Source organism: Pelophylax lessonae, assembly GCF_965119305.1.
Source record: "Pelophylax lessonae genome assembly, chromosome: 5".
NCBI lineage: Eukaryota > Metazoa > Chordata > Amphibia > Anura > Ranidae > Pelophylax > Pelophylax lessonae.
The window spans coordinates 469391647-469403797 of record NC_138772.1 but is presented as its reverse complement, the minus strand read 5'-3'; the positions used below and the strand labels follow the sequence as shown (position 1 = coordinate 469403797).

At 43.0% G+C, this 12151-nt stretch overlaps 1 protein-coding gene across 1 annotated transcript in view; it reads left to right on the top strand.

Moving 5' to 3' along the window:
- The first annotated feature begins 4699 nt into the window (after positions 1 to 4699).
- Positions 4700 to 12151, top strand: part of NBN (nibrin) — a 147301-nt gene continuing 139849 nt past the window's right edge. The window contains exon 1 of the mRNA XM_082258007.1: positions 4700 to 4763. Coding sequence (XP_082114133.1) covers positions 4736 to 4763 — 28 coding nt within the window. The 5' untranslated portion in view covers positions 4700 to 4735. The remainder of the gene's footprint in view (positions 4764 to 12151) is intronic.

Here is a 12151-nt window from a genome sequence, read left to right as displayed (position 1 = left end):
CAATAAGAGGTGATAAAGACATGCTCACTTGCTATGCAATCCGTGCTCCCCTATGTGTCCCTTCTCACCAGAATAACTTTGGTAAGGGCTTTAAAGCTATATAGTGGAAGGTTTACAAAGCAGCACTGATACTCACGTTGTTTCATGGATCCATTCTGTCATGTATCAACGGTTCAGGCTGGTGGTGGTGGTGTAATGGTGTTTAATGGTGTTGGGGATATTTTCTTGGCACACTTTGGTCCCCTTACTACCAACTGAGCAATGCCTTGGCCTACCTGAGTATTGTTGCTGACCATGTCCCTCCCTTTATGACTACAGTGTACCCATCTTCTGATGGCTCCTTCCAGCAGGATAATGCACCATGTCACTGAAAGGTAATTATTATTAATATTATTATTCAGGATTTATATAGCGCCAGCAGTTTACACAGTGCTTTACAATATAAAAGGGAGACAGTACAGTTATAATAGAATAAAATACAAGAGGATTAAGAGGGCCCTGCTCAGAAGAGCTTACAATCTAATGGGGTGGGGCAGGTGTTACAAGAGGTTGTAACAGTAGGGAATGAGCTGATGGAAGATTAGTGATAGGCTTCCCTGAAGAGATGAGTTTTTAGGGATCACCTGAAAGCAGCTAGAGTAGGGGATAGCCGTACAGGTTGAGGTAGAGCATTCCAGAGGATGGGAGAGGCCCTGGAGAAATTCTGGAGACAAGCATGAGAGGAGGAGACAAGGGAGCTTGAGAGTAGGAGGTCTTGAGAGGAGCGGAGAGGACGGTTTGGGTGATATTTGGAGACAAGATTGGTAATGTAGCTCGGTGCCGGGTTGTGAATGGCTTTGTATGTTGTGGTTAGTATTTTAAATTTCAATCGCTGGGCAATCGGGAGCCAGTGTAGGGATTGGCACCTACCTACCAATACCCCTTGGTAGGTAGGTACCCTTCTGCTGACCAGCCTCCCTTCAACCTGTAAAGAATTTAGGAGCACTTGGAAATAAGACATCCAGACAGATAGGGTCTTTTAGTCTGTATCAGGTCAGGACAGCTTTAATACAGTTCATAAAGGGGATGTGACATTATTTTCCACAACCAACTAAAAATATACATATAATATTTAAAGCGGAGTTCCAAGCAAAAAAAAAAAATGTTACCTAAAAATACCCCGGGACAGTCAGGGCAGTGCATTTCAGCAATGATAGCCTCTGAACTGTCACCCTGTTTCACTTACCTTTTAGAAGAAATACTTACCTTGAAAATATCTTGTCCGGTGCTGCCATCTCAGGTGTGGGCAGCTGAAGCCAGAGCGTCCTCTTCGGTGTCCTCTTCTGTGACGTCAGAGTCCCAGAATGCCCTGCACCGGCCCTGCTCGTCACTTTCGGGGCAGGCGCGTCATCCCTGCACAGCTTCTGGGCATGCTTAGAAGCTGTTTAACAGGAAATGACCCACCTGCACCGGAAGTGAAGAGCAGGGCCGGTGCAGGCGCATTGACTCCTGGGATCGATGACGCTCATCTCCCAGGAGTCAATGCAAGGAGGAAGTGACGGCGTGGGCCGCGGCCGCAGAGGGAGGAAGAGGAAGGAAGGTAGGTATATTTTCATTAAAAACAAGGTAAGTGAAACAAAAAAAAATTTTGAATTATCCAATTCTTTTTCAGGTTCATCTAAGCTAGCGGACGATGCAAAAATAGTTTTTAGGGTGGAACTCCGCTTTAAGCACAATGGACATAACATATACATAGGAAACAGAGGTATACATAACAGGAAAGCAAACTCAGGAAAGAAATATCTCAGAACAGCAAAATACTATGCAACCAAAAATTATTCTCACAACTCAGACTCAATGGGAAGGAATTTACATCCTCGACAGCAAAAATGTCTGTTACAAAGCGAGAGATTTTCAGTAAAATAAAAAAGTTTAAAGCATGATTCCGATCATTCAATTAAGCATGACCTTATAACATTTAAATAAAACATAATTCCAACAGTAACAAAGCTCAAATCATCTCACCACTGGTTTCTTGAACATGACAATGAGGTCACTGTACTCCAATGGCCTCCACAGTCACCAGATCTCACTCCAATAGAGCACCTTTGGGATGTGGTGGAACGGGAGATTCGCATCATAGATGTACAGCTGACAAATCTGCAGCAACTGCGTGATGCCATCATGTCAATATGGACCAAAATCCCTGAGGAATGTTTCCAACAACTTGTTGAATCGATGCCACCGAGAATTAGGGCAGTTCTGAAGGCAAAAGGGGGTCCAACCCGGTACTAGCAAGGTGTACCTAATGAAGTGGCCAGTGAGTGTATATGGCACATTTTGACTGGTCACCAAAACAGGAACAAAGAGGAGATCTTCCAATGGGGACACTAGTTCTTGTGACAACCAGGGATTCACTTACATTGGAGGGATTTCATCCCATTTCCTGTTTGGCTATGGGACAGGAAGTGAAAGTAAATCTCCTCAATGTGACAAAGCTACAAGAAAAACCTGACAGGGGTTATAGCCCTTCCTTACTCTATATCCAAAAATGGAAAAAAATCCTCTAGTTCTACTTTCATGTTATTGCCTTCATAAAAGAGACAATCACAGAATAATTTGTCACTTTGGCTCCCACCCCCGCTCGTCAACCGGGGAGCCAGCGCGTGTGACCGGCGGCTCCGATGCCCACCGACCACTCGCGATCTCCTGCAGCTGAGAGAGAAGGACAGACGGCTGATGTAAACACAGCCGTCCGTCATTCTCCCTTAGATTATCACAGAGGTTATGTGATCCTGCTATATAGGATCGCATGTCTCTGTGATGATCTCACAAGCCACGCCCCCTGACAGTTAGAATCACGCCCCTAGGGTCACACTTAACCTCTTTATCACCAGTAATGTTAACCCCTTCCCTGCTAATGTCATTATTACAGTAACAGTGCATATTTTTAGCACTGATTACTGTAGTAATGTCACTGGTCCCCCCAAAAGTGTCAAAAATGTCAGTTAGGGGTCCAATCTGTCCGCCGCAATGTCGCAGTCCCGCAAAAAAAGCAGATTGCCACCATTACTAGTTAAAAAAAAAACAATAAAAATTACATAAAATTTTCCCGTAGTTAGTAAACGCAATAAATTTTGCGCAAACCAATCAAAATACGCTTATTGCAGTTTTTTTTACCAAAAACATGTAGCTGAAAACAAATTGGCCTAAAATGTTAAAAAATTTAGATTTTTACATTTTTTTTGAGAATTTCATATAAAAGAATGTGAAAAATATTGTTATTTTTTCAAAATGGTTGCTCTTTTTTTGTTTATAGCACAAAAAATAAAAATTGCACAGGTGATCAAATACCACCAAAAGAAAGCTCTATTTGTGGGAAAAGAGGACATCAATTTTGTTTGGGTACAGCATCGCCGACCGACTGCGCAATTGTCTGTTAAAGTCACGCAGTGCCCAATCGCAAAATAGGGCCTGGTCATTAAACAGCCAAATCTTCCGGGGCTAAAGTGGTTAATTACACCCCACACACATCTACACTACAGTGCTTTTGAACGCATGTCTCTTAGAGCGCACCACAACTCCCAGGTTTATATGCTCACGTCTTTAAAAGATAAGATTTATTTTCAAATAAATAAGGTCTTTTTGAATAAATATGACAGAATTGGTTTTTAGTGAGTTGCTGTTTTCCACTTGAATCTTATATTTGCAAGTGGGAGTGAACATTGGGGCCTGCGCTTTGCTTATTTTCACAATGGCTACTCGCTGGAAACAGCTCAGAAACAACAGAAGCTTCCAACATACAAATCAGTATCTCTGGTGTTCACACATACAAAAGCTGATCAAATGGAACTGTTTAGCATATTTTATATTTGTATAGGGAAGAATTCAATTCAAACTTTTTTTCTTTCTATCTATCTATCTTTCTTTCTTTCTTTCTTTCTTTCTTTCTCTCTCCCTTCCTTTTTTTCTCTCACCTTTTCTTCCTTCCTTCCTTCCTTCCTTCCTTCCTTCCTTCCTTTCTTTCTTTCTTTCTTTCTCTCTCTCCCTTTCTTTCTTTCTCTTTTTCTCTCTTACTTTCTTTCTTTCTCTCTCTCTCTCTCTCTCTCTCACTCTCTCTCTTTTTTCTTTCTTTCTTTCTTTCTTTCTTTCTTTCTTTCTTTCTTTCTTTCTTTCTTTCTTTCTTTCTTTCTTTCTTTCTTTCTTTCTTTCTTTTTCTCTCTCCCTTTCTTTCTTTCTCTTTTTCTCTCTTACTTTCTTTCTTTCTCTTTTTCTCTCTTACTTTCTTTCTTTCTCTCTCTCTCTCTCTCTCTCTCTCTCTCTCTCTCTCTCTCTCTCTCTCTTTCTCTCTCTTTTTTCTTTCTTTCTTTCTTTCTTTCTTTCTTTCTTTCTTTCTTTCTTTCTTTCTTTCTTTCTTTCTTTCTTTCTTTCTTTCTTTCTCTCTTTCTCTCTCCCTTTCTTTCTTTCTTTCTTTCTCTCTTTCTCTCTCCCTTTCTTTCTTTCTCTTTTTCTCTCTTACTTTATTTCTTTCTCTCTCTCTCTCTCTCTCTCTCTCTCTCTCTCTTTTTTCTTTCTTTCTTTCTTTCTTTCTTTCTTTCTTTCTTTCTCTTTCTTTCTGCAAGCGCGCTTACATCTTCGGTCACCAGGTGGCGCTGTGGTCCATATTGACACATAGAGGGAGTCATGTACACATGGATGGGCTGCTAGGTGACGTCATGATTTCGCGCCAGCAAATACAGAGAAGAAGGAAGCAGACATGTGGAAGTTGGAGAGGGAGAGTGGAGGTAACTGTTGTCAGGAGAGGCATGGCGTTACATTGAGTAGTTGGCCAAGCACAGTTTGAACTCGTTCATATGCAGTGGAGCTCTCACAGTGTGACTGGTGATGAAGTGTCACTCCATTCTGTATAAGTGTAGCTGTCATGCACAGCTGAGCTTCCTGTTCTGTGGGTATTATCAGTTCTATGAGTTCTCTGGTGACAGGGCTGTTCCATGTCCCTGGTGAATTGGGAAAGAATCCTCTGATCATATTAGAGAATCCCTCTGCTAACATTCTGCATGTCACACAGTTACACTTTAAGGTGTAGAAAAACTTTTTTTAGTTTTGGATAGAGTGTGGATGGATTAGAAGCCCTGTGAAGTTTTATTTCTGTCTGTGCCAATGTTAGTAAGTCCCCCCCCCCCCCCCCGTCTGATCCTATTTAATATTTATTTATTTATTTAAAACAAACTCCAGGCATTAAGAGTCTGTTCACACTGAGGCGACACGAATCCTTACTACTTCGGGGGCGACTTGTGCATTACCATGCACCACGACTTCGGAGCGACTTACAGGGACTTCACATAATGGAAGTCTATGCAAGTGGCTCCGAAGTAGTACAGGACCCTTTTTCTAAGTTGAAGCGACTTGTGTCGCTCCTATTAGAATGGGTCCTGTAGCAGTCAATGGACTGTGAGGGAGCGCGACTTGTCAGGCTGACAAGTCACGCTAGTGTGGACCGGCTCTTAACCATCTTCCCCAGTATTGAGAAAAAATAAATACAATTCCTGCAGTCTTCTAACCAGTCCAGTGAGTTCAAAGTAGCTTCTTCTTGCGGCATCAAATTGGGAGGACATTCTATTTGGACGAAGTAGCACTCCCATATTGACGTGTTAAAATGCATCCGGAAAGTATTCTCCGCGCTTCACTTTTTCCACATTTTATGTTAATGCCTTGTTCCAAAATGGATTGAATTAATTATTTTCCTCAAAATTCTATTATTATTATACAGGATTTATATGGTGCCAACAGTTTGCGCAGCACTTAACAAAATGAAGGCAGGCATTATAGTTACAATACACTTGATACAAAAGGAATCAGAGGGCCCTGCTCATTAGAGTTTACATTCTAAGAGGGAGGGTCATTAATACAAAAGGTAATAGCTGTGGGGGATGATCTGATGGAGAAAGTGAAACAGTGTATTAGTTAAAAGCTGGATTGGCTTCTTTAAAGAGAAGGGTTTTCAGGGATTGTCTAAAGATGGATAGATTAGGAGACAGTCGGACAGATTGGGGGTAGGGAGTTCCAAAGGATGGGAGAAGCTCTGGAGATATCCTGGAGGCGAGCGTGGGAGGAGGTCACAAGGGAGCTAGAGAGCAGGAGGACCAAAGAGAGCAGCTTGGTTGATATTTTGAGATCAGGTTAGTGATGTAGCTGTGGACAGAATTGTGGATGGGGTTGCAAACTATTGTTAGTACTTTGAATTGTATTAGTTGGGTGAGTGGAAGTCAATGGAGGGATTGGCAGAGAGGGGTAGAGGAGATTGGGAGGTTGATAAGGTGGATGAGTCTTGCAGCAGCATTTATTATGGACTGAAGGGGGGATAGTCTATGTAAAGGTAATCCAATGAGGAAGGAGTTGCAGTAGTCAAGGTGAGAGATAACCAGGGAGTGAATTAGATGCTTGGTGGTGTCGTTGGTTAAAAAGGGGCGTATTCTAGACGAGGTTACCTCTTGCACCCTGGCATATCTGGAAGGACTGATAGTTGTGCCATTGATCTTGACCGAGAATTCAGGAGAAAGGGCACGTGGGGGAGGAAATAATATGAGCTTGGTTTTAGATAGGTTAAAGCGGAGTTCCGGCCACAAAATCGACATAATCGATTTTGTGGCCCTTCGCTTGCTTTTCTTCACCTGAAAAGGAAATGGAGAGTTTTTTGTTTTTTTTTATTTATTATTGTAGAAAGATATACTCACCTTTCTTCCACTTCCTCCCTCGGCGGCCGGTGCCGTCACTTCCGGTTTGCAATGATTCCTAGGAGCTGAACGTCATCGCTCCCAGGAATCAATGCGACGGCACCGGCCCTGCTCGTCACTTCAGGTGCGACGCCGCATTCCCTGCTAAACAGCTTCTGGGCAGGCGATGCACCAAAGTGAAGAGAGGGGGCGGTGCAGGTGCATTCTGGGAGAAGAGGACATAGAAGAGGATCGCGCTGGCTTCAGCTGCCCACAACAGAGATGGCAACGCTAGAGAAGAAATTTTAAAAGTGAGTATTTCTTCTTGCAGGAAAGTGCGAACCGGGACAGATCAGAGGCTAGCCATTGTGGAATGTACTAGCCCCGACTGTCCCGGGGGTATTTTTATTGAAAATATTTTTTTGTGGCCGGAACTCCGCTTTAAGTTTGAGGAAGTGGTGTGACATCCAGGCTGATCTGTCAGTAAATCAGTGATGTGGAAGGAGACTGATGGGGTGAGCTGAGGGGTAGGGAGATTGAGTTGGGTGTCATCAGCATAAAAAAGGTGGTGTAGATCTAGTATAGCAGAGGTCCAAAGACAGACCCTTGGGGGTACCCAACGGTAAGTGGAGTTGTAGGTGACACAAGGTGCCGTGAGATATATAACATCCAAACGACGGAGAGCGCAGCCACGGAGACCAAGCAAATTTAGTTTTTTGAGGAGGAGGGAGTGGTCAACTGTATCAAAGGCAGCAGAAATGTTAAAGAGTAAGATTACAGAATTAGTGAGCGTTGGTTTTAGCTGTTAAGTCATTTGTGAGTTTTAGGAGAGACGTTTCTGTGGAGGGCTGCTGGCGAAATCCAGACTGAAGGGGATCAAGAAGGTTATTCTCAATGAGGTGGTTGCTTAGTCAGTTGTAGACTGGACGTTCAAGGAGCACGGCTATGTTTTTTTGGGGCTTCTGATAAGGTCTGTCTGCCAGGAATGTAGCAGTCAGGACCCTATTCTGTGTGTAGTGAGGGGGGACAAGGTATCCTGGGTGGATGACAGTGAACTTTTGAACATAGAAGTGGCAAGGTTGGGGCAGGACAGGGATGAGATTTTGTCGTAGAGACAATCTGTAGCAGAAAAAAGAAGTGAACGGCTAAGATGGCGATGTTTTCTATGGGTAATTGTTTGGTAGTTGGAAAGCAAGGAGTAGGAAGACAAGGAGAGAGTGAAACTAATAAGGTGGTGATCAGAGAGAGGGAAAGGAATGTTGGAGAGGTTGCAAGGAGTGCAAAAAAAGTAAGCAGAAGCATGTCTCTATTGTTTTATATCAGTGGTTCTCAACTCCTGTCCTGAGGACCCACTAACAGGCCAGATTTTAAGTATTACCTTGGGGAGATACAGACTAGAATACTGCAATCACTGAGCATCAAATTATATCACCTGTGATCTATGATCTATTTCAGTTATGTTGCAAACCTGGCCTGTTAGTGGGTCCTGAGGACTGGAGTTGAGAACCGCTGTTTTAGATCAAAAGAGGAGGTTAGGCTTGGAAGTTAAGATTAACAGGGATGTTGAATTCTACAAACAATACTTCATAATGGCAATGTGAAAGAAGTTTGTTTGAAATCTTTGCAAATTTAATAAAAATAAAAAGTAAACATAATCACATGTACATAAGTATTCAGTACTTTGCTGAAGCACCTTTGGCACCAATTACAGCCTCAAGTCTTTCGGAGTATGATGATACAAGCTTGGCACACCAGTTTTTGGACAGTTTCTCCCATTCTTCTTTGCAGGACTAGAGCGTCGGTGCACAGCCATTTTCAGATCTTTCCAGAAATGTTTAATCGGGTTTAAGTCTGGGCTCTGGCTGGGCCACTCAAGGACAATAACAGAGTTATCTCATAGCCACTCCTGTATTTTGGGTATGAGCTTTGGGTTGTTGTCCTTTTGGAAGATGAACCTTCGCTCCAGTCTGAGGTCTGGAGCAGGTTTTCATTAAGGATGTCTCTGTACTTTGCTGCGTTCATCTTTCCCTCAATTCTGATTAGTCTTCCAGTTCCTGCCACTGAAAAACATCCCCACAGCATAATGCTGCCACCACCATGCTTCACTGTATGGATGGTATTGGCCAGGTGATGAGTGGTGCCTGGTTTCCTCCAGACATGGCGCTTGCCATTCAGGCCAAAGAGTTTAACCTTTGTTTCATCAGACCAGAGAATTTTGTTTTTCATGGTCTTAGAGTCCTTCAGGTGCTTTTTAGCAAACTCCAGGGGGGCTGTCATAAGCCTTTTACTGAGGGCTAATTGGTGGAATACTGCAGAGATGGTTATTCTTCTGGAAGGTTCTCCTCTCACCACAGAGAAACACTGGAGCTCTTACAGAGTGATTTTCAGGTTCTTGATCACCTCCCTGACTAAGGCCCTTCACCCCCAATCGCTCAGTTTGGCTAGGGAGAGTCCTGGTGGTTTCAAACTTCTTCCATTTACGGATGTTGGAGGCCACTGTGCTCTGTGGGACCTTCAATGCTGCAGAAAATTTTCTGTACCTTTCCCCAGATCTGTGCCTTAATACAATCCTGTCTCCGAGGTCTATAGACAATTCCTTGGACTTCATAGCTTGGTTTGTGCTCTGACATGCACTGTTAACTGTGGGACCTTATATAGACAGGTGTGTGCCTTTCCAAATCATGTCAAATCAACTGAATTTACTACAGGTGGATTTCAATCAAGTTGTAGAAGCATCTCAAGGACGGTCAGTGGAAACAGGATGCACCTGAGATCAATTTTGAGTGTCATGGCAAAGGCTGTAAATGCTTATGTACATGTGATTTTTTTTTTTCCCCTTTTTTAATAAATTTGCAAAGATTTCAAACAAACCTCTTTCCTGTTGTCATTATGGGGTATTGTTTGTAGAATTTTGAGGAAAATAATGAAGTTAATCCATTTTGGAATAAGGCTATAACCTAAAATGTGGAAAAAGTGAAGCACTGTGAATATTTCCAGATACACTGTATCTCCACTCAGTGCTGGAGTACTGTGAGCCCGGTCTGCATGACACACCCCCAGGGGGCACATGAAAGACAGGCTGGGCTCACAGGAAATGGCCAGAATAATGGAGAGCTGCCAGCACTAGGGTATGGTGAAGGTATGTAGAACTTGGAATCTTATTTACCGTATTTATCGGCGTATAACACGCGCCGGCGTATAACACGCACCTAAATTTTAGGGCAGAAATTTCAGGAAAAAAGCTGAAATTTAAAATAAACAGCTTTGAACTCAGAACATTTTTTTAAAATTAAATGTAGTCTTACCAGTGCCCACGAATGCAGCCTCATCAGCGCAGTGTCCTTAAATGCAGCCTCGCCAGTGCAGTACCCATACATGCAGCCTCGCCAGCCCATAATTGCAGCCTCGCCAGCGCCCATAATTGCAGCCTCGCCAGCACCCATAATTGCAGCCTCACCAGCGCAGTGCCCATACCTGCAGCCTCGCCAGCGCAGTCCCCATAATTGCATCCTCGCCAGCGCCCATAATTGCAGCCTCGCCAGCGCCACTATACACATCACTTTCAAAAATGTCCAGAAAGCAGCGCCGAGAAGTAGAAGGGGGCGGGCGGCGCCGAGGAGAAGGAAGGACGCGCTCTCATCGGAAGTCCCCGGCGCCTATGATTGACGTCAGCATAGGAGGCGGGATTTCGGATGACAGCGCGTCCTTCCTTCTCCTCTGCGCCGCCCGCCCCCTTCTACCTCTCGGAGCTGCTTTCTGGACATTTTTTTTTTATATCGGCGTATAACACGCACAGCTACTTTTTCCTCCATTTTTAGGAGGAAAAAGTGCGTGTTATACGCCGATATAAATTATTATAATATATTATTATTTTTTAAAGATAAGTATTGATTTTAAAAATTATACTCCCCTAAATGGCTTCAGTATCAATCCAATGCTGCAGCTGTCTCCTGCCAGCTCTTTACTGAGAACTGAGAGATCAAAGACCGCTGATTGACTGTCATTCACCGCTCGCTGCTCTGTCCCTTCAGTGCTCACTGGCATGCTGGGCTGTGGAGGGGGCAGGAACGGCTGGCTCAGTCTTCCAGCAGCTCACTGAGAGGCTGTGTCAGCTACTGGTCCAGGCATGGATCTCAACTTTATTGATTAATCGCTTGGACCTGCTGAGTGAAGTCAGCTGGTAGCAGACTTTAGCCCACTGTCAGTTGAAAACAGGTCAGAGGAGTGCAGAATGAACTGCGCTTTTATGATCCATATGAGAAGTACAGCCAAAAAAGCTTTAGCCATACTCTACCTTTAACACAGAAGATGGGGGAAAGAGGGGTTGAAAAAACACTGGAGTTCTACTTTAATGGTTTTCACGTTTTTACTTCTAAGGTTTTTCTTTCATTACTTATCTTCACAGGATGTATAACTTTGGATTTATATTGAAAACCTATCCTTGCACAATTCAAACTATATTTGAAGCCATTTGGAATGAAATGGGGAAGGGTTAAAACCACTGTCAGTTTTTTTGCCATCTTTGCCTCATTAGGGAAATTTTCCCTTAACTTCCTGTCCTTAAAGCGGCTGTAGACAATCACCTTGTAAAAAAACCCATTGAGTTTAACATAGAAATGAAAGGCAAAACATTTTTGTATAGATCTAAAAAAACATAAATACCTTTTTTCTCTTTCGCTCATTTACGGACACAGCTCCTGATTCTTCTTAACCATTGGGTTATACTGCACCCCTACTGGAGTAGGACACTAGGCAGGAAAAAGCTTGACTACTTCTATGGGCAGTCCCAGGGGTTATACACCAACTCTCAGCTATAGTCACTGCCTAGTCAGTAAATCAGATTTATGAAAGAAGAATGTATGAACACAGTGGAAATGAGCAGAAATATTATAAAATGTGGGGGAAATGGAACAATTCCTACTTGTTGCTGGATAAAAAGGAAGGGTAGAAATTAGTACAACCTGAAAGGAGATTAGGAAGTTTTAACAGAACCGCAACCCACACTGTACTTGTGGACTTCCGTCAGTACGGCTTCCTCCCAGTCATGAACATAGATATCAGATTTTCCCAGCCGCCCCCATACAAAGCTAGCTGACAGCTTAGCTTGTATATGTTTTGGAACCTTCTCCTTTATTGAACAGTTTCGCACTCAATTTATGCACACGTGAGCACATCCCTCTCCTGATCAAATTACCCCATCAGGTCAGGGGTTACCTGAATACATTATCATATGCAAATTAAATTGTATACATAATTATAATTAACATATCTAAGGAAAAACCAACACAAACAGTATACTATTTCCACTCAGTAACTAATAGAGTACAGTGATTCAATCAACCTGAGCCAATTAACTAGCAGACTTTCTGTCCTCGAGCCCCTGCAATACAATACACATTATCATAAGTGTAAACAATGAGAACCCACCGTAAACAACAGGTGAGCAAATCGTCATTTAA